This window comes from Mirounga angustirostris, unplaced genomic scaffold, assembly GCF_029215605.1.
Source record: "Mirounga angustirostris isolate CCGP_5_RB_7025 unplaced genomic scaffold, mMirAng1.0.hap1 SCAF_10, whole genome shotgun sequence".
Taxonomy (NCBI): Eukaryota; Metazoa; Chordata; class Mammalia; order Carnivora; family Phocidae; genus Mirounga; species Mirounga angustirostris.
In genome coordinates, this window is record NW_026991718.1 from 96049788 (window position 1) to 96072529 (window position 22742).

At 43.5% G+C, this 22742-nt stretch overlaps 1 protein-coding gene across 2 annotated transcripts in view; it reads right to left on the reverse strand.

The window, feature by feature from the left end:
- The window catches only part of PCSK2 (proprotein convertase subtilisin/kexin type 2), a 285368-nt gene that overhangs the window by 110388 nt on the left and 152238 nt on the right, over window positions 1–22742 (reverse strand). For both annotated transcript variants that reach the window (XM_045883814.1, XM_045883815.1), the window contains 3 exons: window positions 20365–20478; window positions 18287–18395; window positions 10360–10397 (listed from right to left, as the gene is read on the reverse strand). In XM_045883814.1, the coding sequence (XP_045739770.1) occupies window positions 10360–10397; window positions 18287–18395; window positions 20365–20478 (261 nt within the window). The remainder of the gene's footprint in view (window positions 1–10359; window positions 10398–18286; window positions 18396–20364; window positions 20479–22742) is intronic.

Below are 22742 nucleotides of genomic sequence, written 5' to 3' on the forward strand. Positions count from 1 at the left end.
TTTATTGTCTCACAGTTCTGATCATTTGCTCACAGTCTCACCTTGCTTAAGATGTTCCTGGGGCTGCAATCTCATCTAAGGCTTGAGGTCCTCTTTCAAGTTCAGTGGTGGTTGGCTGAATTCAGTTCCCTGTGGTTGTAAGACTGAGGCCCTTAACTTCTAAGGGGTGGCCCACCATTCCCTGATGTGTGCTTTCTGCACAACATGGCAGTTTGTTTTCTTCAAAGCCAACAATGGATAGTCTCTACTGCTTAAAATTACTCTTACTTCTTCCTTCTCTGAACTATAGATCCTCTTTTTAAGGGGCTCACCTGATTAGGTAAGATACCTAGGATAACTTCCCCTTTGATTAACTTAAAGTCAACTAATTAGGAACCTTAATCACACATCAGTAATCCCTTTAACTTTGCCATATAATGCAACCTAGTCATGGGAGTGATAACCCATCATATTCACAGGTCCTGCTCACACTCATGGGGAAGGGGTTATACAAGGCGTTTACACCTGGGGGTGGGCATCTTGAGGGCCTTTTGGAATTCTGCCTACCACAAAAAGGCTTTGGCTTCAAAATGTAACTGAGAGATTTTAAAGAGAAGAATGGGATCTAGTTGAAACCAAAGTGAGATCCTCATGATTCTTGAATACAACTACATGAGCGTATTAGAAATATCCATGGCTCAGGGTCTAATCCTCTTTCCCTGAAGCCTGGGCATTGTTTCTTGGTCTTTTTTGCCACTTCAGAAAACTGAGACTGGATGATGGGTCAGACCTTTGGTCTCCATCAGATGCCCCGGTGCCCTGGCAATGACCTCACGTAGGCCAGCTTCCAGTGGACGCACGCACTTGGGCTCTGTGGCATGGCAACAGAACTTGGACAGGCCTTGTAGATGGCCACCCGCTCTTTCCTTCTGGATGGGGCATGTGGATTCAAGAATCTGAGCAGGCTCACTCACGTGTCCAGAAAGCAGAGTTAGGAAATAGGCCCATGAAGAAAGGGAGAGGGTAGAATCGATGTCACCTTAATAGGTGCAGTATTTCTCGTCAGAGCTGCAGTAAGGACATACTGGCAAATTAATTATTTGTGAGGTCTGCTGCAAGCAAGGTGGAGGTCACCTAAGGGTGTTTGATTCTCTGAGCTAAAAAGCCAAAGTCGGAAACCTAGTGAAATGTTTCACATCTTGGGAATTCGATGAGTGTCTCTGATAATGAGGAGGAGAGTAAGAAAGAAACAAAGGCCGTGGAGAAAGTATTCTTGACATTTGCACAGATGACTTCCTTGTGGCTTGTCATATCATGTAAACATGTACTTTTTCTGAATAGGTATGCTTGATGATAAGCATAATAAAATCCTAATAGTCTCATCAGCATCCATCCATCCATCCATCCATCCATCCATCCATCCATCCATCCACCCATCCATCCATCCACAATTCAGTCATTTATTTATAGAAGAATGTCTATTAATGATCTCTTTGGGGAAAGAGGCCTCTAGTTGATTTTCTCATGAACAAAAAAATAAATGGAAAGACATTATCTTGGTCTTTAAGCCATTTAAATTTAGTCCAAGAGATGAGACTGTGTCAAAGGACTTTAGAGAACGTAAGGTAAGAAAATGACTTTTGTGGGCTACTTTTAGTCTTGGCTTCTTGGTGGAAGCAAATCTCCAGATTAAACCAATTATAATCCGATCACCCTTTGTTCAGTATCGTTTAGAACAAGCTTCTAAATGAATTCACATGCTGTATCAACCCAAAAGAACATTTTTAAAAAGCATTTAAGGATTTTTCCTTCTCTAACTTTTAGGGCTAACTTGCTTGGTCTTGCTGCTTGTTCCCATAGTGGGCAGTATATTTATTTCCAGGATGGCAAGGACTACATTATGATTTAATTATATACTTACAAGTGTGCCTTCCCCACTGAACTCTGAAATCCCTGGGGGTGGGGAGCAGATTTTTCACATTTTTAAATCCAGGCCACTAATACAGCATCTTGCACATGGTAGAAACTCAGTACAAGTCTCTTAAATGTTGACTCGGTTCAGTGGAACAAAAGCTAGTCAACTGAGCAACATGGAAAAATTGATTATTCATATATTTCTTTCTTCGCTTTTGGCTGTAGTTATACACCTAGGTCCAAATGAGCAGTTTCATTTCAGTTAAACCAGCTTTTATTTTCTCCCATTTTTCTATCAAAATACAACCTTATAAAAATGAACAGATTCATCTAGCACATGGGTTAAGTCAGATGATAGCCATTTGATGATCTGTCCAGATGATTAAGAAAAAGATCTTATCCCCAATAATCAGTCTGGTCTCCTGGTCATAAAATGTTTACTATGACCTGGCCAGCATTAACAAGTACATCAAAAGAAGTGAACACCTTCTTTCAGTAAGACATAAAGGTTGTTTAAACCTCAATTTCGAATGCAATATTAATGTGGTTACTTAAATATTAATTGGTCTAAAAGCCTGGAGCCATGCATGTGCTTGGTACTTTGTAGCATCTAGTCATCCAGGGCTTAGGACTGGGCCCATGTCCAGCAGGTGTCCTTTCATCATGGCGGCCACCTGCGACCTGGAGCCTTGGTGTGTACGCTGCTGCCAAGCTCAAAGGCACTTCCTCCGGGCTCAGAGCTGGCAGCCCTTCAGAGTGCTCCGGAAGTCCCTCTTCAGGACAGTTACCTGTCAAGAACCCATCAAAAGAACGGAAAAGTGCAGGTCCTAAGGGGTGGGCTTTTTCTTTTATAAGAACTTTGTTTGGTGAAATAACCCTGGAGCATAAATATACCACGTTTCCGATTTTGAGCTGAACCAAAGAGCATAATTTATCCTCTCCCATACAGGAACTTAATTGCATTCCTACCACCTGACAAGCTCTAAACGTTACAGAAAAAAAATAGCTCTTGGCTACCTGCATGTGGGTTATCCACACCAAGAGGCATATTCTCTCCAGGCTTTCGGTCATGGGGACCTCAGTTAGTTCCATGGTCCTCTATTTCCCTCCCTGGGGACATGCATTATGGGGAATGGAATGAGGCCATCCACCTATGAGGTGGTTGAGAGATGGGAGTTAGAAGGTCCTGCATGCTAGACTTTCCATTCATCATCAATAGAGGATCATCCATCATATGATTTAGTGCCTGATTTTATTTGCAAAAGTATGAATGATGAATATTCCATTCAACTGAACAAAGATCTATTAAATGTCTGCTAACCATCATGCTAAATGTTAAGAGGGACACAAAATAGAGAAGTACACACTTTCCTACAAAGAGCTGGTGATCTAGTTGTGATGTAGTCATGCATTATAGGGGAATAGCTTTGTCGAACAAGTGAATGAGTAAAGTGCCAAAATGAATGATAAGATTAATCATTAGATTCTGGGAAAGTTTTCAAAGAAATACACCTTATGTTGGGATGGAAATCATTACTCTGCAAGACAGAGGAGGGGGTCTAGCATGGGTAACTGTAACAGCTTCTGCATAAAAACAACAGAATATGTCAGCAGTGTATAACAATAAGCTTTTATATCACTTATGGGTCTGCAGTTTGGCTGGGAGTTTGATGATCTAGGCTGGGCTCAGCTGGGCAGCTCTGCTTTCTTGGCTGGTCTTGCTTGCTTCTGGGGTCGGCTGGTTTCAGGTGAAATGGGGGAGCTCAGAAAGGTGGCTCTGTTTCTTCAGTTCTATGGATTGACTTGAGTGGCTGTGTTTCAGGCTCTGCCAGCTCTTCACCACCTCCTGGGTCTAGGAGGCTAGCCTGGTGGTGATGGTAGAGGCATAGGAGGGCACATGGGAACATAAAAGGCCTTGTAAGACCTCATGCATAAACTGGCACAACACCTCTGTATTATTCTATTGCTTTAAACAAGTCACAAGGCCCAGCCCGCAGTCAAGGGGTGGGAAATATACTTTACCCCTCTAGAGAGGGGTGCTTTCTTTCAGAAGTTATAGGTCTCGGGAAGGATGAGCTCTTGGTCAACACACTCTTCCACATTTGCTGCAGTCAAGAATCCATGGAAAACTCCAGCAAGATCATGTGATTCTGCACTGATTTTCAGCACAGGGTCTCGAGACTGCTCGGAAGATGACCCACAGTTTCCCAGTTGAAAGACGGAGGCCCTCGGGCAGATGCCCATGCCCCACCCTGCGATCACTAAAACATCAGGAGATGTCATTTCCTGGCCCGGAAAAATCCTCATTTGGAAAAATTGCTATTTTATAGTCCCTTCACTCACCTTGGGATTAGCCCTCCCCTCTGAATATCCTTTTAGTTCAAAGATCCGTGACAGAGAAGCTGGATGTGGATCAGAGTTTCTGCTTCTCAGGGCCATCCTTCTTCATTACATCCCTGGCCGTGAGCAATGGGTCTTCTTTCCCCTTGTATCTTCTGTTTGCTTGGATGTTCTTTTTCAAATAAATCTTTCATTTTTTTCAAATAAAATCAAACTTTTATCTTTCAAAGAAATCTTTTAGATTTACTTCGGTGACCTCCACTTTTTGGCTTCTGCTTTCCCTCACGACCTTACACTTGGTCTGGATGATAACTCTGAGCTGACCCGTGTTGTGCACTGAGCAATTGCACTGGCTTTTAAAGGCACTCCCCTGCTTGTCCTCCAGCGGGACAAGCTGTCATGAGGCAGAGTTGTGATCTCAGCTCTTTTGAGAAGGAGATGAATGTGTGTTGAACATCTACTATCTACCTGACAACATGTTATCTCAACGATATCTCACAACAAACCTGATATTTTTTTGCCCATTCCACCAATGAGAAGATTAAAGCTCAAGGGGGGGTTACAGGATTCCTAGCCCAAGGTCGCAGAACTATGAATTAGGGAGCCAGGAGTCACACTCAGGTTTGACTCCGTTTCCACTGTTGTCATGCTGTTAGAAACCCTACCTTTGCCTGCTGGTTGATTTCCAACTGCCATCAATTGCCACTCTGTGTCTAAAGACTCTCTGCTGTCTGTCCCCTGACCCTATTCTGCACGGATAATGCACAGGCCAGAAGAGCCAGGGAGTTAAACCCTGAGCTTCCCACCTTGCACCTGCTTCAGAAGCACAACCCTCAACCCCCGACTGACAAGCGTTGGGGGTAATTCTGAGAGGGCTCTGTCTACACTGCCTCCCAGAGTTCTACAGTGAGATTAAGTTCCCATTGCCCTCAGTGGTCACTGGCTTCCTAACAAACCCTTTCCTCGCTGCTGTCCCTTCTGGTGTCGTTTCTCTTCTCCCTGGCTGGTACTTCCTGGAATCTTCTCTCAAATAAAGGACTTGCTTTTAAATCTTCGTCTCAGGTCTGTTGCTGAGAAAACCTCAACCCACTGGGAGAAGACTCTTCTTGGGTTTTATAGAACCACTAGGCATTTATTCACCTCTGTAGCTCCAGCAGAGCAGGCTTTGGAACAAAACAGGAGACACTCAGCTCCACTCTGCCTGCCTGTCCACGGAAAGCTGCCACCTCAGTCACACGTCACGTGTTCTTGAAGGACTCCTCCTCTGTTCTATGGGAGACCTGGAAGAACCCCTAAGCTAGGACTCGTACTGTGAGCACCGGCCTGTGATTGTCACCGCATGGGGGCCACACAGTAAAGTGGTGAGCAACCCCTGCCTGCCTGCCCCTCCCCTGTTAGACGCATCCCACGCCTGTGTCCTCACTGACTCAGGCTCCTCTGGAGAACACCCATGTCTGCTTTCCCTCTTCCTCTGGGGTTTGCACATAGTGGGCTCAATACACAGGGATTCAGTGGAGTTAGACCACACATCTGGACCGGTTGCACAGAGAGAACAGGGTAGAGGAACTCTGATTTTGACTTGGTCTAAAATTATTTCTTGGCCAATACTCATTTCATGTTATTACTGAAGGGCTGGGGAAAGGAGGATTTTAATCATTTGGAATAGTGAGCATTGACCAGTGGGACTGGATCTCTCCGATTAAATTCAATCACAGAACAACAGAGTAAAAATAAAAGTGGTATTATTGTCCTTTGCTCCTAATAATCAACAGATTTAAAGTAGATTTGCTGAATTAAATGAACACTAATGACTTACATTATATAATGATTTGCAGCTTTCAAAGGATTTAAATTCTCAGTTTAAATGGAAAGAACCCTAGAGTACCAGCATACTCAGATTCTTCTCTCTCTCTCTCTCTTCCTCAGAGAGACAGCACAAGCAGGGGTGGGGAAGGGCAGAAGGAGAGGAGGAGAGGGAGAGTCTTAAGCAGGCTCCATACCCAGCACAGAGCCTGACTTGGGGCTCAATCTCACAACCCTGAGATCATGACCTGAGCCGAAATCCAGTCAGACCCTCAACCAGCTGAGCCACCCAGGCTCCCCTCTTCTTTTTTGATATATGGAATAAAGCTTTCAAATTAATTCTGCTTTGGGAAATGTTTTACCTGGTTTGATTATCAAGAAATTTTTGTTATAGTTGTCCAAGAACCTCTGATAGAGTTTTCACTTCTCACTGAAAATAATCAGTAGTGGGAAGAAATTTTCTCAACATAGTACCTTTCTGTTTATTGTAACCTTTAATCAATTAGCAGTCATCCTCCTGTGGTGAATGTTGCAAGTACGAGGCCTATATGCCTTTGGCCTGTCACCCATTCCCTGGTGAACTCCATCCAATTGCCTCCATCCAATTGCCTGAGTCTCCATCCAAGAGACTCCACAGTGTCTCTTTGCCAAGAGTTTTCTCTGAGACTGTAGAAGGTAGGAGGTGCTGGAATGTTCACATTCACACCCCCTAGGACCAGCCTTCAACCAATGACTGACAGGAGTTGATGTACAAATACCCCAGCCTCTGTGGTGAGCCCATCTGTGTTGGAAAAATTCTGGCACGCATGTTCAACACCATCTCCTGGATTCTCTAGCAGGATCGAATTCGAGCTGCTCCCCATGGTAACTTTGATCATGCACTGTCTATTGGCCGCCTTCCCTTCTATATTCCCCATTCTATCCTTGCTTCCGAGAATCGCCTCCCAAATAAACTACTTGCACTCTGACCCCTGTCTAAGGGTTTGCTTCTGGAGAAACTCAAAGCATATGTCACTAGAAGGGCACTATGCAAACTCATCACATCCAAGCCATTAAGTCACCTAACAAGGTGTGATGCCACCTGTTAATCAGCTTATCACCATCCACTGATTTCATTGTTCTCCTGGGCAGCTCTACTCCACTTGCCTTTCTCATTCTATTAGTTATAGTGTAAAATTTTTAATTAAAAATAAAGAAGATAAATTTGATTAGTAGCTTCAAAGTTGTCACTCTCAACTCTACACAGGGTGAGAGAGACACTGACTGGAGCCAACCAGTTGAGGTTCAAGTTCTCTGCTGAGAAATTAAGAAGGAGATATTTGGATGTTGTTTTCTCACCTGTACCAATGACTCGGAAACACTTCACAGCCATGTGTAATTATAGATAATTTTTTGGTAAGGTTCCAAGTGTTTGATAAATGTTGAAGACTCGGACCTTCCTCTGGATGGAGGCTGTTAGGTACGGAACTCACATTTCCTGTTCAATTCTTCGGTGACATCTAGTTTAAGTTTAGAGGAGATGGTGTCATCTCCTCCACATCCCAGCCAAATGGTCATTAACCCTCCCCTCTCCTGGGAGAGCTAACTCCTTTTATTTATTAGCTTCAATCATTGGACAGTTCTTCCTTTAACTGAACTACACTCTTCTTCCCACAGCTGTCACCCACGGGTGGGGATTTTCTTGGGAGAAAGTACTGAATGAGTTAAATGTCTCATTCCTCATGGAGAATTTGAAATATTTGAAAATGTATTTAAAGTGCCTCTTAGTTATCTTCCCCCCACCCAGTTTTTTCAGCTCTTCTTAGCAGGTTATGGTTTGGAGTCCCTCTACCATCCTTGTCACTATCTGTCATTCTTCATCTTTGAATGAGATGTGCATTGGAAGCAACATAGTTGTCCAAGAATTGAGGATTAGAAAGTTCAAATAAATTACAGCATGAGACAAGACTATGTAGCCCCTATAACCATGTTTTGAAGAATATTTAGTAATATAAAAAATGTTTATGACATATCAAGTGGATGGGGGGAAGCTGTATATGCAACAGAGCCCAATTTTATTAAAAAATATTCACGTAGAAGTGGAAGTCTGAAATATGCGAAAATATTAAGAGTGGTGCTATGGGCAGGTTTTGAACCTGTTTTGTGCTTTCCCGAATTTTCTACAGAGAAAATGTATTTATTTTCTAATTAGAAAAAAATTTTTTAGAATGAAACAAAAAAAAAAAAGAAAGGAAGGAAGAAAAAGGAATACAACAGTCATAGAAGCCATAGTGCTATTCAGGTATATTCTGATATTGCTGATTTGAGGGGAGATGGCACCTCCCAATTTGGATGCTTCATTTTCCATTTTCTGATCAGGGTGTTTGGCAGATGTATCACGTTCTTGATTAGCATAGTACCTGTAGTTCATCAGAGCCCCAGAAGATTATTTTCCCACTCGAATTACTATCTCTTTTTAATCTGATAACTGGTATCGGGGGCAGCCTGTCACAGATGCATGTGGGCTGGGTGGGGGGAAGGGAAGGATGCCCAGGTCACTCTCTGTGTAAGCAGCCTCGGGATGTTTCCATAGTGTAGTGATTATCACCTTCACCTGACATGGAAGTGACCTGCATGGGGGCTGGACCAGCTGGAGGGAGGCCATGCACTGTGAGCTTCCAGCCTGTCTGACGGCTGCTGCAACCTTGAAGTCCTACAAGCTGTAAGATGGGGTAACACTGGTTTGTGAAAGTGAACAGCACCCTCTTTGGCTGCTATGCAAGGCGCTGGGTCCTGGAGATGGTAGGACCCCTGTGCAGCCTGTAAAAGAATATAAATGCTTCTGTGCAGGGAGCAGCTGGTGAAGATGAACCTGCCAGCCCTACAGGCTCTTATCCCTTGGCCATTTCTTTCTTTCTTTCTTTTTTTTTTGCCATTTCTTCCTAAGGAAAGGCGTCTGGGTATCAGAGCCTTGGAGCAAACACAACACACGTATTTCTCAAACTCCCCTTTTGGGGAGGCAGAGAGAGGGTCATTGGAGAAGGTGGTTGAGGCCCTGCATGGGGCAGTCCCTTTAAGAAAGCAGAAGGAACGGCCAGGCGGACAGCTCCATGGTGCCTGCAGTGCGGGAAGAAGGTCCCAGTGACAAGGAGGGATCTGCTTCCTCAGACCTGCACATGGGCGCTGTGGCAGAACCTATAACTCACGGGCAGTTTCTTGTCTTTTCTATAGAGGTGGATTCTCATCTCTGAGAATAGAGCTTTGGTTTAACTTCTATCATTTCCTTCGGGGGGGGCATACTGGCTGGACTGTGCCAATGATTCATTTAACTTTATTATTATTATTAATAATTATCATTATTAAAAAGATGCTTAGTCCAACATATACTCTTCTAGATTTATAAGACCCATGAAGTAAATAGAAGTTCAGCAGATTGGTGCTTTTTTCCCTGATGCTTAACACAATACACAGACAGAAAATCTCTGTTCTCTCTTTGCAATGTGCATGCGCACACCTTCCAGGATGAATGAATGACCCAGAATGTTGAACTGACAACACTTCTGCTTGTTAACAAGCTTCTCTCTAATGAAGTCCATATTCTCCTTAATATGAGACTCTTAAGCTAACTAAAGTAAGATTTAAAAAAAAGACTTCAACCTGAAGGTTACGGGAGAAGTATAGCTTAGTACGAACAGCAGTGCTTGGCTGGTATACTCCCTGGGGTGAACATAAAGCAATCTCTCATGTTGAAAGGGTTTGCAGGTTTGGTCAGGAAAGCAGCGTGTGATTTGCTAGGTAAAAAGTTAGAGCGTGTGGATCTAGCTCAACAGCGTGTATCATGATTCTCTGTGAATATGTCTTATTTGTCAAAGGATACCATATGGTAGACTCAGTGTTGCAGGGGAAAGTCAGTGTGGGGTGCTCATAAGCACAAACAGTAAAAAAAAGATGACGTCCTTGCTTTGGTAAAGCTATGGTTGCGATGCGAGTAGTCCCTCTTTCTGGCTTTTTGCCATTGGTTTTATCCAGCAAGAACCCAAATGGCACATTTCCACCCTTCAATTCAATATCCTCAGCTAGAGTTGATTAATTAAAGCTTGCCAAGTCTCTCTCTTCTTCATCTCTCCCTTTTTTCTGGGCTTGCGCTTTCAGACCTCAAGTTTCCTGATTGTTTTCTCACAAAGCCACCACCATTCCGTGCTGCCAGGCCCCAGGCCCTGTCCCTTTGCTTCTGGTCTGAGCTGTGGCTCCAGCAAGATGGGCAGTTCAAGCGCGCATGAGTGGGCTTGCGTGCATGTGTTTCTGTGTGTGCGTGCGCGCCCACCCAGGTCAGCTTGTACTTACGTAGTTCGAGGCCAAGTCCGGGTGCAGATAGTCAATCCCTGTGAAAAGAACACCACAGGATGGAAGGTTAATACCTGCCACTGTGTCCTCAGGGAAATTACTCAAGAAAGCACCCTCCTATGGGGCTGGCGCCGGGAGAATGGTGTGGGCTGAGCACGTGTGCCTCAGGCTCAGTCTCGTGTTTCCATTCCCGAGTGAGGGTGGGCTGTGCCTCCTGAGTGGAGAAACAGTTGCCACCAGACACATCAGAGGAGTGAAGCCAATTAGAGCTGGGGCCCCAGGATAAGACTCTGACATGCATGTCCGTACTAAGGGGTTTAGTGGCTGCACGATGGATGGCCCATCAGAGCAGTGATCTAAGATTTGTGGAAATCCTGACATTTTCAAAGCATCAACTGGCATTTCTTCTGAAATGAAACTGGCCGAGGGAGGAAAAACAATTATCGTTTAACAGGGTACAGACAGCAAAGGATTAGGGGAGCATTCTCTGGCATGGAATAAGAAGAACACGGCTGGGTGGGAAAAGCAATTTTGCAGAGGGCAAATGGTTTCTGGTGAAGTGTCCTGGGTGAGAGCTGATATTGTCCCTGCAGAATATAGCTTTCCAGGAAGCTTGTGACCTCCCTGCAGGAGCCATGTGCTTTCTCCTGGATGTGGCCCATCTTGTTGACCAAGAGTCTTTGCAATGGTAGAGTTAGGAGCATCGCTGCATTCCATTGCCCTCGAGGCCTCAGAAAGCACCGTGGAACTTCAAGGCCATATTGAAAGCTCTCAGCCAGGGGTGCAGAGCCATATAATCTTTACAGCATGCAGCCTTTAGCAAAACCAGCATCTCCCGGTGTCACGGTCATGAACATAGGTGTTGAAATCAAAGACCCAACCTTGCCGCCACCAACTGGCTGCATGACTTCAGGCGAGGTTCTTGGCCTCTCTGGGCTTGGTTTTTTCTCCATCAAGTGGCATGAGCAGTGAGGTGCACTTAGCTCAGTGGCATTTACTAGCTTTGTTGGATTTGCTGTGTTTAAAAGCTAGGGGTATCATTCAATCCCTCTGAGAGGTGGCATCTTCCATGTCAGCACCCTAAGGCCTGGCCACAGATACAGCTTTGCCCCGCAAAAAAGAACTAGTATTGGGATGTTTCTTTCAAAAAAAGTTTCTTTCAAAAAAATTTCTGGTTACACAAGACATTTCTGGACTGGGAGTCATTGTTCTACAGAACATATGTTACATCTTGTTGCTGATATTTTGACATGCAAAGCATGTCAATCACTGCTGCCATTCACGGCTGCTTTCTGTAATTTGGGAGAGTATAGCCTGTCACTTCCCATCCACGCTCCTCCTCCTCCTCCCCCACACCCCTTCCCAAGGACTGTAGAAGGGACGGGGGTCAGAAGATTCATTCGAGACTAGTATTTTTAAAGGTTGCCGGCCCTTGTCCTGGACCCTAATTCTGAAGTGGTCTGTTTCAGCTGTGGGAAAGTTTGGGGATGAGCACAGGCTAAAGAGACCACCAGATCCAGTTCTATTCTAGTCTCAGACACTGTAATAATTGTGAAGCTTCAGCCAAGTGTCATAATCTTCCTGAGCCTCAGTTTCCTTATCTTTGAAATGGGGATATTATTTATCTTGCAAAGCAGTGTTCAAGATGAGGGCCAATTCATCAAAAGGGTTTAGCTTGTAGTAAACACTTGATAAGTTATATTTATTATTGTCACCATTGGTCACATCATCTACCACATCATTAGAGTCATGTGGATAATGCAGAAGAGCAGAAACATTTTCAAAAATCTACCAGGTCTAGAATGTTGTGTTGAAATTAAATTGTTGTATGTATTTGTTAAAATTGGTTACATTTTGTAAACTCAATGTTGGGCAAAACATTTTGGAACATATAGATAAGTTAAAAACACACCCACAGGGCACACACAGAGAATATGTTTTTTTCTAACAGGGAGTCAATTTTTTTTTGGTATAACTATACTTGTGTGTTTATTTTTTCAGTAATCTCTACACCCAGTGTGGTGCTTGAACTCACAACACTGAGATCAAGAGTCACGGGCTGTACTGATTGAGCCAGCCAGGCACCCCAGCATGATCATCCTTCTATTCATGTTTGTAGTGTGTAAGAAGATTGTGATGCATGTACATACACACTTAAGTCTCGGGAAAGCCAGGTACAAGCCACCTGCACTGCCACTCTAAGGCAGAAGCATTCAATGCACACAGTCTCAGGTGATACCCACCCCCCTCCTCCAACAAATCAAGCTGACTTTAGACATTGGGTATTTCCCCCTAAAAGGTGTACCATTCCTGGAGGTACTGCAATACCAGGTTGATGCGTGGAGTGGATGGAGCAAGCTCCTAGTCCATGCAGTGAGTCAATTTTTTAAAGATGACCCCATGTTCTGATAGTGCAAGTTGTCTGGGAGAGAAATTTTCTGAGAAATAGTAGTCTATTCTCTGTGAGGGTAAAATATCAAGGCAAAGAGATAATTTGAGACCTGAAGGAAATTAAAATTAAAACAAGATAAATTTAGCCCAACTAAAATAAAGGATCTTTAATTAGGTTAAGGGGAAGACTGAGTGTTAAGTTGGGACAGACGCAGACTTTGGTCTGAGAAAGAAGAGATTATTGATAGAACCATGGGGAATGACAGACATGACTCAAAAAAATATAATGAACTAAAGCATGAGATTAATGGCCTGGTAATTAAATAGTATTTTAATATTTTTGTCTATTTGAGGGACGCCTGGGTGGCTCAGTCGGTTAAGCGTCTGCCTTCGGCTCAGGTCATGATCCCAGGGTCCTGGGATCGAGTCCCGCATCAGGCTCCCTGCTCCACGGGGAGCCTGCTTCTCCCTCTGCCTCTGTCTCTCTCTCTCTGTCTCTCATGAATAAATAAATAAAATCTTAAAAAAAAATATTTTTGTCTATTTGATTATCTTTTGAGGTGGAGTGTACTAAATACATTTTCTCAATCAGCTTACTTACTTTTAATTCTTGTATTATTAATGTATTCAATTTTATTTTGCACTCACTGGCTTATTTTCAGCAGTGAACACCAGGCACGATGCAGGTCCTAGAAAAACAGGCTATTTAGACACAGAACCTGAGCTGTTCGGCTATCTATGGCTCCCAGTCTACAGGGGGGATCAACTCATCACCAGCCAATCATAACACAAATGGTATGCAAATGACAATTACTTGGTTAGAGTTTACATTAATATCCTGTCATCAATTTGAGTCTTTTCAGAAAGTCTAATCCACAATAGTCCAAATTCTCAGGAAACTCTGATGATTCTGGAGATCTCAGAGAATTAGCAAGGAGCGCCATGTACATATTCCTAGTTATAATGCTAGTAATTCAGTTGAGATGTATAACTATGCCACACACCTTTTCTGGAGGTAGGTCTGTTCTCCCCTCTTCAATCTGAGTGGGCTATGACTACTTCTACCAAAAAGATGTTGCATGACTTTCAAGGCTAGGTCAGAAGAGGCCAGGCATCTTTCACCTGTTCCCTTTGGACACTTGTCCACTAAGGGGATGAGGTGGGGTGGGGAGGCAAATTCAACTGCCATGGAAGAAGCCCATGAGTGGCCCTTGGTATGAAAGCCTCAGCTGAGCCGCAGCAGCCAACATCAGTGGTCAGCCTTGGGAATGAACCGAGAATGTCCACCCCAGTTGAGTCTTCAGATGACTGCAGCCCAGCCAACATTCTGCCCTCAACTGCATGAGAAACCTCAAATGAGAAGTGCCCAGACTGGCTCTTCCTGAGTTCCTGTGCCACAAAATTATGAGCAAAACAAATATTTACTATAAGCTGCTAAGGGTTGGAGTCATTTATTCCCAGTAATAATACTGGAACAGATACCCTGCTAGTCCTTCTGAGACTGGTGAAGCCCAAGTTAGGGGAGAAAACATTATTTTTCTATGTGATGCAGACTTCTAACTTTCTTGGTAGGGTAAGGCTGACTGCCTGGTCCTTAGGCTTGGACCTCCACTTACAAGGATGAGATCCCATTCACAAAGACCCACCAGGGAGGCAGAGCCAAGGGGTGGGCTTCAAACACTGAAGATGATGGTTAAGATCAGTTTGAGTAGTTTCTTGCCTCCCTAACCTTGGTTTCTTCATCTGCAATATGTGGACAATAGCAACAATCTTAGAGGATAATTGTGACTGTTTCCAAATTGTTAGGCAGTACCTAGTATATAGTGAGTACTCAAGAAATGTTAGTTTTTTATTAGACTTTATTTATGTATTCGTCAGAGAGAGAGAAAGCACAAGCAGGGAGAGTGGCAGGCAGAGGGAGAAGCAGGCTCCCCGCTGAGCAAGGAGCCCTATGTGGGACTCAATCCCAGGACCCTGGGATCATGACCTGAGCCGAAGGCAGATGCTTAAACAACTGAGCACCCAGGTGTCCCAAGAAATGTTAGTTTTTATTGTTACTTCAGCTTGAAGCTCTCTCTGACCCTGCTTCCCTGGCCTTCAGTCTTACTTCCTTGGCACCATCTGATTGACTAAAGTCCTTGATTCATGCCTTCACTGACCATCTTTGACCTTGATAGCCTGCACCTGTCCAGAACTGTGCCTGGGCTGGGTGGCTTCTACCCATCTCCATGTTTTGTTGGCCACATCCTATTTTCCAGTTCAAGTTCCCAACACCAAACAACCCTATCTACAACAAAAGGGGTGACTTATTACCATTAAGTGGGGTCCTTGCTGACATCTCTATGTCTGGAACATCAGAGCAAACCCTTAAGAAATGCTTTCTGCCTCTGTGGGCAACAGCTAACCATAGAGGTACTCTCCTTCTGATGTGTAGTGTATGGAAATGACATTAAATTGCACCTACATGAAAGCAGCAGATATTTATTGAGCACGTATTGAGTCATTGGATCTAGCAGAGAGGATGTTGGTCCAGTTCTGAGTTGTGCAACCAGCGAGTGTGAATGGCTATTAAAACAGGGCTGTCTATAGATTGACTCTCCCACATGCAGATAATCAAATTATTTCCTGTAGAGGTCAATTAAAGAGAGCCAATGATTAGAAAATATGATATTGTTTTTGCTCTTAGGTGTGAACGTCAGTATCTGTGTGTGTCTTTACCTTGTTTGGCGATGATATCTTGCTGAGAGAATATCTGGGAAACAATACCACACCATTTACTGATGCTCCCAGCCTCACCATCACACTTCCTATTCTAGGTGTTAGGGCAGAGATGCCTAATGACATGGTGTGAGACTGTTGACCATTGTCCCTGTTGTGTGGGAGGCCACTCCTGTCCCAAATGTGCTCATCTTGACTTTCAACAAGGGATTTGGAGAGTGGCTTGGTAGTTCCCCTCTTCTTCAGTTATCACTCTGAATAAGCATGTGCTGACTTAAAGCCAGCCACAAATCTTTTGTTTAACTCTGCACCAGGATGTGGAACCTATTCCTCCTCCCCTGGAATCTGGGCCTGAGACCATTCGTCCAATAGAAGTGGCTGAGTGATGTTTGCTCGTTCCATGTCTGGCCTATAGGAGGAGTGGCAGCTTCTGCTTCTTGTCCCTTAGAGTGACTGTTCTTGGGGCCTCCAGCAATCTGTAAGAAATCCAGCCACCTTGCTTGTGAGACCACGTGGAGAGGAGAAGTCCTGGGACTACATGGAGTGGGAGGGAGACCGAGCCATTTTAGCATCCTAGTTAAGCATACAGTTGACACTGGCCCTGGCTATATTCTGACCCCAACGGCATGAGAGACCCTAGAGAGACCAATAGCAGAACTTTCCAGCCGAGCCTGGTCAACCCACAGAACTGTGAGAGATAACAACAATGGTGGTTGTGTTAAGCCACTCAATTTTGGGGTAGTTTGTTCTGCAGCTGCAGATGACCAAACAAATAGAACTTTCTGTGGTGATAGAAATGAAGTTGAATTGAATTTCAGTAGCCGCTAGCCCCTTGTGGCTATTGAGAACTTGAAACAAAGCTAGTGTGACTGAGGAATTGAATTTTTAATTTTATTTAGCTTTAATTGATTAAAACTTAAGGGTAAATAGACACATATGGCTAGTGGCTACTCCACTGGACAGTGTGGATCTGGAGAAGCAGATGGTAAATTCAGATGGGTTTAGAAGATGCTCTAAGGTAAGGTACAAGCCGTGGCCCAATAAGAAATGACAGTTCAGTGGTGGCCAGTCTTCCTTTGTTCACTTTTTTGGCTTTTTAATTTATTAATTAATAAAATAGTGGAGGAGTTGGGAGTTTAAATTGGGGGGCAGAGAGTTCAGTTTTGGGGGGATTCCCAAAGGCCACTAAATCAGAAGAAATAATATCAAACAAGAAACTGCTGAGACTTTCTTTCTGAGGGGTTTGGCTTCTCAAGCCAGGAAAGGTGGGTCAGAGTCAGGGCTCATCCTTCCGTTTTCCTTTTTTGGAAGGGTTGATACACAGTCAGTCAGGGAGCTCTACAGTTAAAGAATCCAGAAATAGTCATCATGGGCTGTTGGGTTTCATAAAAGCAATTTGTCTGTCTGTGGTCACTTTTAGGGTGCTCCTCTAATCCCCCAGATGCTATGTGATTGCAATATATCTTAGGCAGATTTCCCCCGAACATAGATACATTTTTCTCCCAGGTGAGCTGGTGTCAGCCACGTTGGTTTCCAAACCAAAGCATTAGGAAGGATGAAATGGTTATAAGCTCCCAAGATTCATGTATACACACACGCTTTCTCCTGCAGAGCTCCTTTCTTCTTGTGAAAGCCCTTGGCCACTGGAGAAAGCTTTTACATCCACTTCAAAACATCTCCCACATCAGAAAACATGGAGGCATTGTTTCTATGTGGATATTTAATGAACCCACACAAGAGACAGCACCAATTTTAAGCATGCTGGCTCCCTTTGTTTCACCATCAATTCGTCTTCAAAGGCTTGCTTTGGAGAGCATAGTGTTCTTTGAGGATCTTCAGAAGGGAAAAGCTCTGTTGTTTCATCTCATACATAGGCTTTATGTATAATTGCATCAATACTGCTCAGTGGAACTTTTCCTGGAGGATCCACAGGGCTGATGAGGGGCAAGAGGACCTGCCCAGTGAGATGACCACCGAGCAGATTCTTCAGAATCTTGGCAGAGCCAAGGACGTGTGTAGTTAGAAAAACATCAGTTCATCAGACCCATTGGTTTTTGTAGCACAAACTATAGAAAATAAAGGTCTACTAAATCTTTGTCTGGTAGGCATATGGTGTAGAAAAACATGTTATAGAGGGCATATGTAATAAGAGGTTATCAAGGTCTGCTTTACCAGGGTTCATCCTGAAAGTAGCAACAAAGTCAAAATTTCTCCAAACTCCAATCCTGTTACCAAAAAGTTATTTCATTGGTGTAGAGCCACACTGTCTAATAGAGCTTTCTGTGATGATAGAAATGAAGTTGAATTGAATTTCAGCAGCCGCTAGCCCCTTGTGGCTATTGAGAACTTGAAATAAAGCTATTGTGACTGAGGAATTGAATTTTTAATTTTATTTAGCTTTAATTGATTAAAACTTAAGTGTAAATAGACACATAGGCTAGTGGCTACTCCACTGGACAGTGTGGATCTGGAGAAGCAGATGGTAAATTCAGATGGGTTTAGAAGATGCTCTAAGGTAAGGTACAAGCCGTGGCCCAATAAGAAATGACAGTTCAGTGGTGGCCAGTCTTCCTTTGTTCATTTTTTTTGGCTTCTTAATTTATTAATCCAATAAATATGTATTAAGGGCATCCTCAAGTTTGAGGACCACTGATCTGGAGGAAGGGGAGGATTTTGCCACAGTATAGATGATGGTCGAGTCCAGCAGGTGGTTATTCTGCCTTTGATTAGCATCCCCAAAACAATGAATCTTTTATATTCCAAATGCATGCAAAGACACACTTGCTTCCAAATGATGTGAAGGCTTTGAAATACTTACCATCATCCATAATTCCAATGGTAACACCTTTCCCTGTGTATCCCAGCTCCCATGCTTCTGCCACATTCAAATCAAGGCCAGGAGTGCCATCAGCTTGTCCAGTATTGATCTGGTTCAGGAATTTCAAAGCAAAGAATTTTATTAGTCTGGTGCAGTAAAGCACCTGTCTGTTTGCACCTGCTATTCCAGGGCCGGCTCAAAGACCACATCTTCCATGAAACAGTACTCCTGAATTTTCCCCATCTAACTCTTCCAGACGTCTCCCTCTGTTTTTTGATATACACAACTGATGTTTCTGTGACTGGATTGCTGTCTTTAAACTCCTTAAAGTTGCCATTGCAAGAAACATTCCCCAGTTTTGAATTAAACCTCACTCTTGTAGTCTTTATTTATACCTCATGTTTTGAATTTAGCACATACTGTCTTGGATCATTCTTATTTGAATGTGATTTCCTCCCTCAATACCAGTATGCTTTGCAAGAGGGATCATGTCCTACTTACCTTTGTAATTTCAGGGCCACTTTACCAAAATATTTGATGCATTAAATCAAAGATAGCTGGCTCACTTTTAGTGCTTGTTCTAATGCAAAAAAAGTCTTTTCCCTAAAAAAATTCAAAAAAGGAAAACAAAGAAATTCTATATAAATATGTTTATTACCCTCTTTTCATGCATCTTTGTCCTGTGCAGATTTTCTCAAAGATGAATCATAAAAATAGTGAAGTTAGAGCTCATACTGGCAGAAGCCCACAGTGACCTGTTGGCTATTACTATGGTGTTGATAAAACACTCTGTGAATGTCATTTGTGTGCTTGGTAAAAATGACTGCTCTTTTCCTTCCATGCATGCGTTAAGATTATACCTCTCCATCACCTAGGAAGTTAGTAGAATGCCCACATGACTGATTCGGGCCAATAGAATGTGAGCTCATGTGCCATTTGTCACATCCAGGCAGAAACCTTAAACGCCAGTGTGTGACCTGCCCCTTCCCTTTGTTGAGGTGCTCGTGAAAACAGGGGTTAGGATGGAGCTGGGATGGAGATGGAACTGGGATGGAGCCTGGGTCCCTGAGGGACTCTGAAGCATTGGACATATAACATGAGTGAGCAAAAGCTTTGATTTGTTAAGCCAAGGTGACTTAGGGGGTTGGTTGTGAGTGCAAGAAATGTAGTCTAACCTGATTAACACACATAAGCTCTTTTCAGTTGCCTGGATTGGATTTGTAGGATTCCATGCCAAAAAACAAAGGACATAGTCAAGCTCGGAAGATCCAAGATAGAAGTTGTGATGCATTCCTATAAACATCTCAGTCCACAGGGCTATAATTAGTCTTCTATCTTGCTCATCACCTTTTAGTCTTAAATAAAGTAAAGCATCACTCACAGTTTTACACTAATCACTCCCTTTCCCTCAAGATGCCCTGCAGTTAGGATTGGTTTAGAGGCTTTGGGTCTCTTCTAAATATAACCCAACTTGTCCAAATGGATCATGAAGGACTGCTGGTGAGCCAGATAATAACATTTACTTCATCGGACAGACTGGGTTTCGGGGCCTTGCATCCTCCACCCGGAAAGCCCCATGGATGTGATTTCCTGCCGTTATTTTAAGAAGCACTAATGGATGCTACTTTTGTTGCTTTGGTCTTTGAGTTCTCTTGCTTGTCCCTTGTGAAGTTGCCTAAATCTTTCTCTTATGCCTGTGGTTTCATTATGTCCTCCGGTCACTCTGCCTGTTGAGACCCCCGGATTATTCCCCTCAGACTCTTGACTCAACTTCTACATGGTTTTGCAAGTCTTCCCTCATGCGTTGGTGTGCTTTTTTGGAGTCTGGGGCAGTCTGATCAGCATTTGGTTATTTAGCAGTTCCAGAAGGAAGCAGAAGGAAGAGAGAGTTCTCTCTCTCTTCATAGAGAACATGATGCATGGGTGCTGATAGAAAATCAATACATATCAAAGGGACAGAAAGGTTCATAGAGTAGGATGCTGGCTGACATCCCACAGAATAATGAGGAAATAGAAATGCATTTTTTTATCCGAAGTCTTAAGATGAGAAATGTTAGGAATAATATGGACATGCTTACCAGATACCACTGCTTTGTAAAAAGAGGATCATTCATGTTGATATCAATCTCATTGATGTCTCTATACCCCCGCTTCTTTCTGTCGAATCCTTCTTGCTGCAAGGCCATCTTTACCTGGAATGACAATATTGGCATATTACCTGAATATCCACCTGAACTTCTTCTTCTGGAATTCATTTCCATGAATTCAAATTCCATTTGTACACAGGTGTTTTTTTTCTGTGGAAGCCAAGTTCATCTCATGTACACTCTACACTCTATGATTATTTTCCAAAAGCTTTCGCTTCTGTCTGTGCTGAATAAATTGGCCTTGGTGATGGTTCACAGTGAGTTTCCTTAAAATGAGAATTTGATAGAAAAAAGTACTCTCAAGGAAGATAAGGGGGTAGGGGTTGTTAAGGGAAATAGAACAATGCAATGCTTCTATTAAGTAAAGAAGATTGATGTGGATTCAGGGAGGGGGAGAGAGAGTGAAAACTGCGGGGATCATTTTTCAGAAGGGTTTTCCAGCCTTTGCATTTGTTGAGAGGATTGTGCTATCACATTTAGGAATCAGCCAAAACCAAAATCAAATCAAGCCAAAACAAACCAAAACCCAAACCAAAAGAACACTTGCCTAGAGAGCCAGCTAGTTCATATCAAAGCTCTAGAAGGTAAGTGAGGGATCTTTGAAAAGAAAGGGTTGTCCTGGCAATGACAGTGCTTCAATTTTTGGACAGTCAGACTGAACCCCAAGCCCTTGGATGAAATGAAACTTAAGAGCTGAATTGTTCAAGCAGGCTCCTGGCAACAGTTAGATTTTGTCCCATTCATGAAATTTTCTTCACTTGGGCAATCACAAATTTATCATCCAGGGGCTATGGCTCATCTCTGAACATCTACAAACTTGGGGACTATGCCAATGTATAAAAGGGTGTGTGGTGCATACTGATTTTTTTTTAGAGAGAGAGAGAGACCGCATGTGTGAGCGAGTGTGGGGGAGGGGGCACGGGTAGGAGAAGAGGGAGAGGGAGAGAGAGAGAGAGAATCTTTTTTTTTTTTTAAAGATTTTATTTATTTATTTGAGAGAGAGAAAATGAGAGAGAGCAAGCACATGAGAGGGGGGAGGGTCAGAGGGAGAAGCAGACCCCCCCGCTGAGCAGGGAGCCCGATGTGGGACTCGATCCCGGGACTCCAGGATCATGACCTGAGCCAAAGGCAGTCACTTAACCAACTGAGCCACCCAGGCGCCCGAGAGAGAGAGAATCTTAAGCAGGCTCCATATCCAGTGCAGAGCTTGATTTAGGGCTCGATCTCACAACCCTGAGATCATGACCTGAGCCAAAATCAAGAGTTGGATGCTTAATGGACTGAGCCACCCAGGTGCCTCTGATTTTTTTAATGATATTTTGCTGCCCAACATTCATTTCTTCTTTTCCCAAGTATCTCCAGTGCATTTGGGGGGTTCCCTGGAGTCCACTAAATTCCATGTTGGTGGGAATGAAATTTGAGACATCTATCTGCAAAGAAACTGCAGGCTCTCTCTGCCTCAGAGGTGCCCGTGTGGGTATGAATTTGAATCCTGGGAAAGGGATGTGAGAGCAGAAGGAACCCTTGAAGGCTATTTATTTCAGAAGTTCACTCACCAGACTTTCAAAGGTCCTTGGGACAGTTCCACAGCCGACCAATCCTTTGGCCTCACACTGATTGTGAGCTGCCTATACCATTCCAAGAAATTCTCTTTTGCTTATGCAAGCCAGAATCCGTTTGTGTTGCTTGCACTTGAGAACTCTGATGTGGGAGCAGGGAAGTCAAGAGGACCCACATCAACTGTGATGGCAGGGAGGGAAGAATGAAGAGAAACCACATATGTGGCTGGAAACCTCCCCTTCCTTCCCATCCTGAAATGTGCAGGAACACTCTGGGAGAGTGGTTCCTTACTTCACCCTATACATTGACACAGGCAGACCGGGGGCTCATTAGCCAGAAAAACTCTAATTCGAGCAGAAACTCTGTATGTGTAGGAAAGAGGTGGTAGGTGTGGCATGTACTCTGTTCTTTGGAGGTATTCCAATGACAGATACTCACTGTGGCATATAGCAAATATTTGGGAGCTGGGATGGATGGAGAGTTTTATAAGGGCAAAAATCTGGACACAACTAGTGTCCATCAAATGGAGATAAATTATGATTCAAATATTCATATACATATATGTATATGGTGTGTAATATATATATATATACACACATGTATATATGCACACACATGTCTTCTGTATATACATATACAGATACACACACATATATATCTTCTGAGAAGAAGATGCCAAGATAAGGGGTGCCTGGGTGGCTCAGTCGTTAAGTGTCTGCCTTTGGCTGGTCATGATCCCAGGGTCCTGG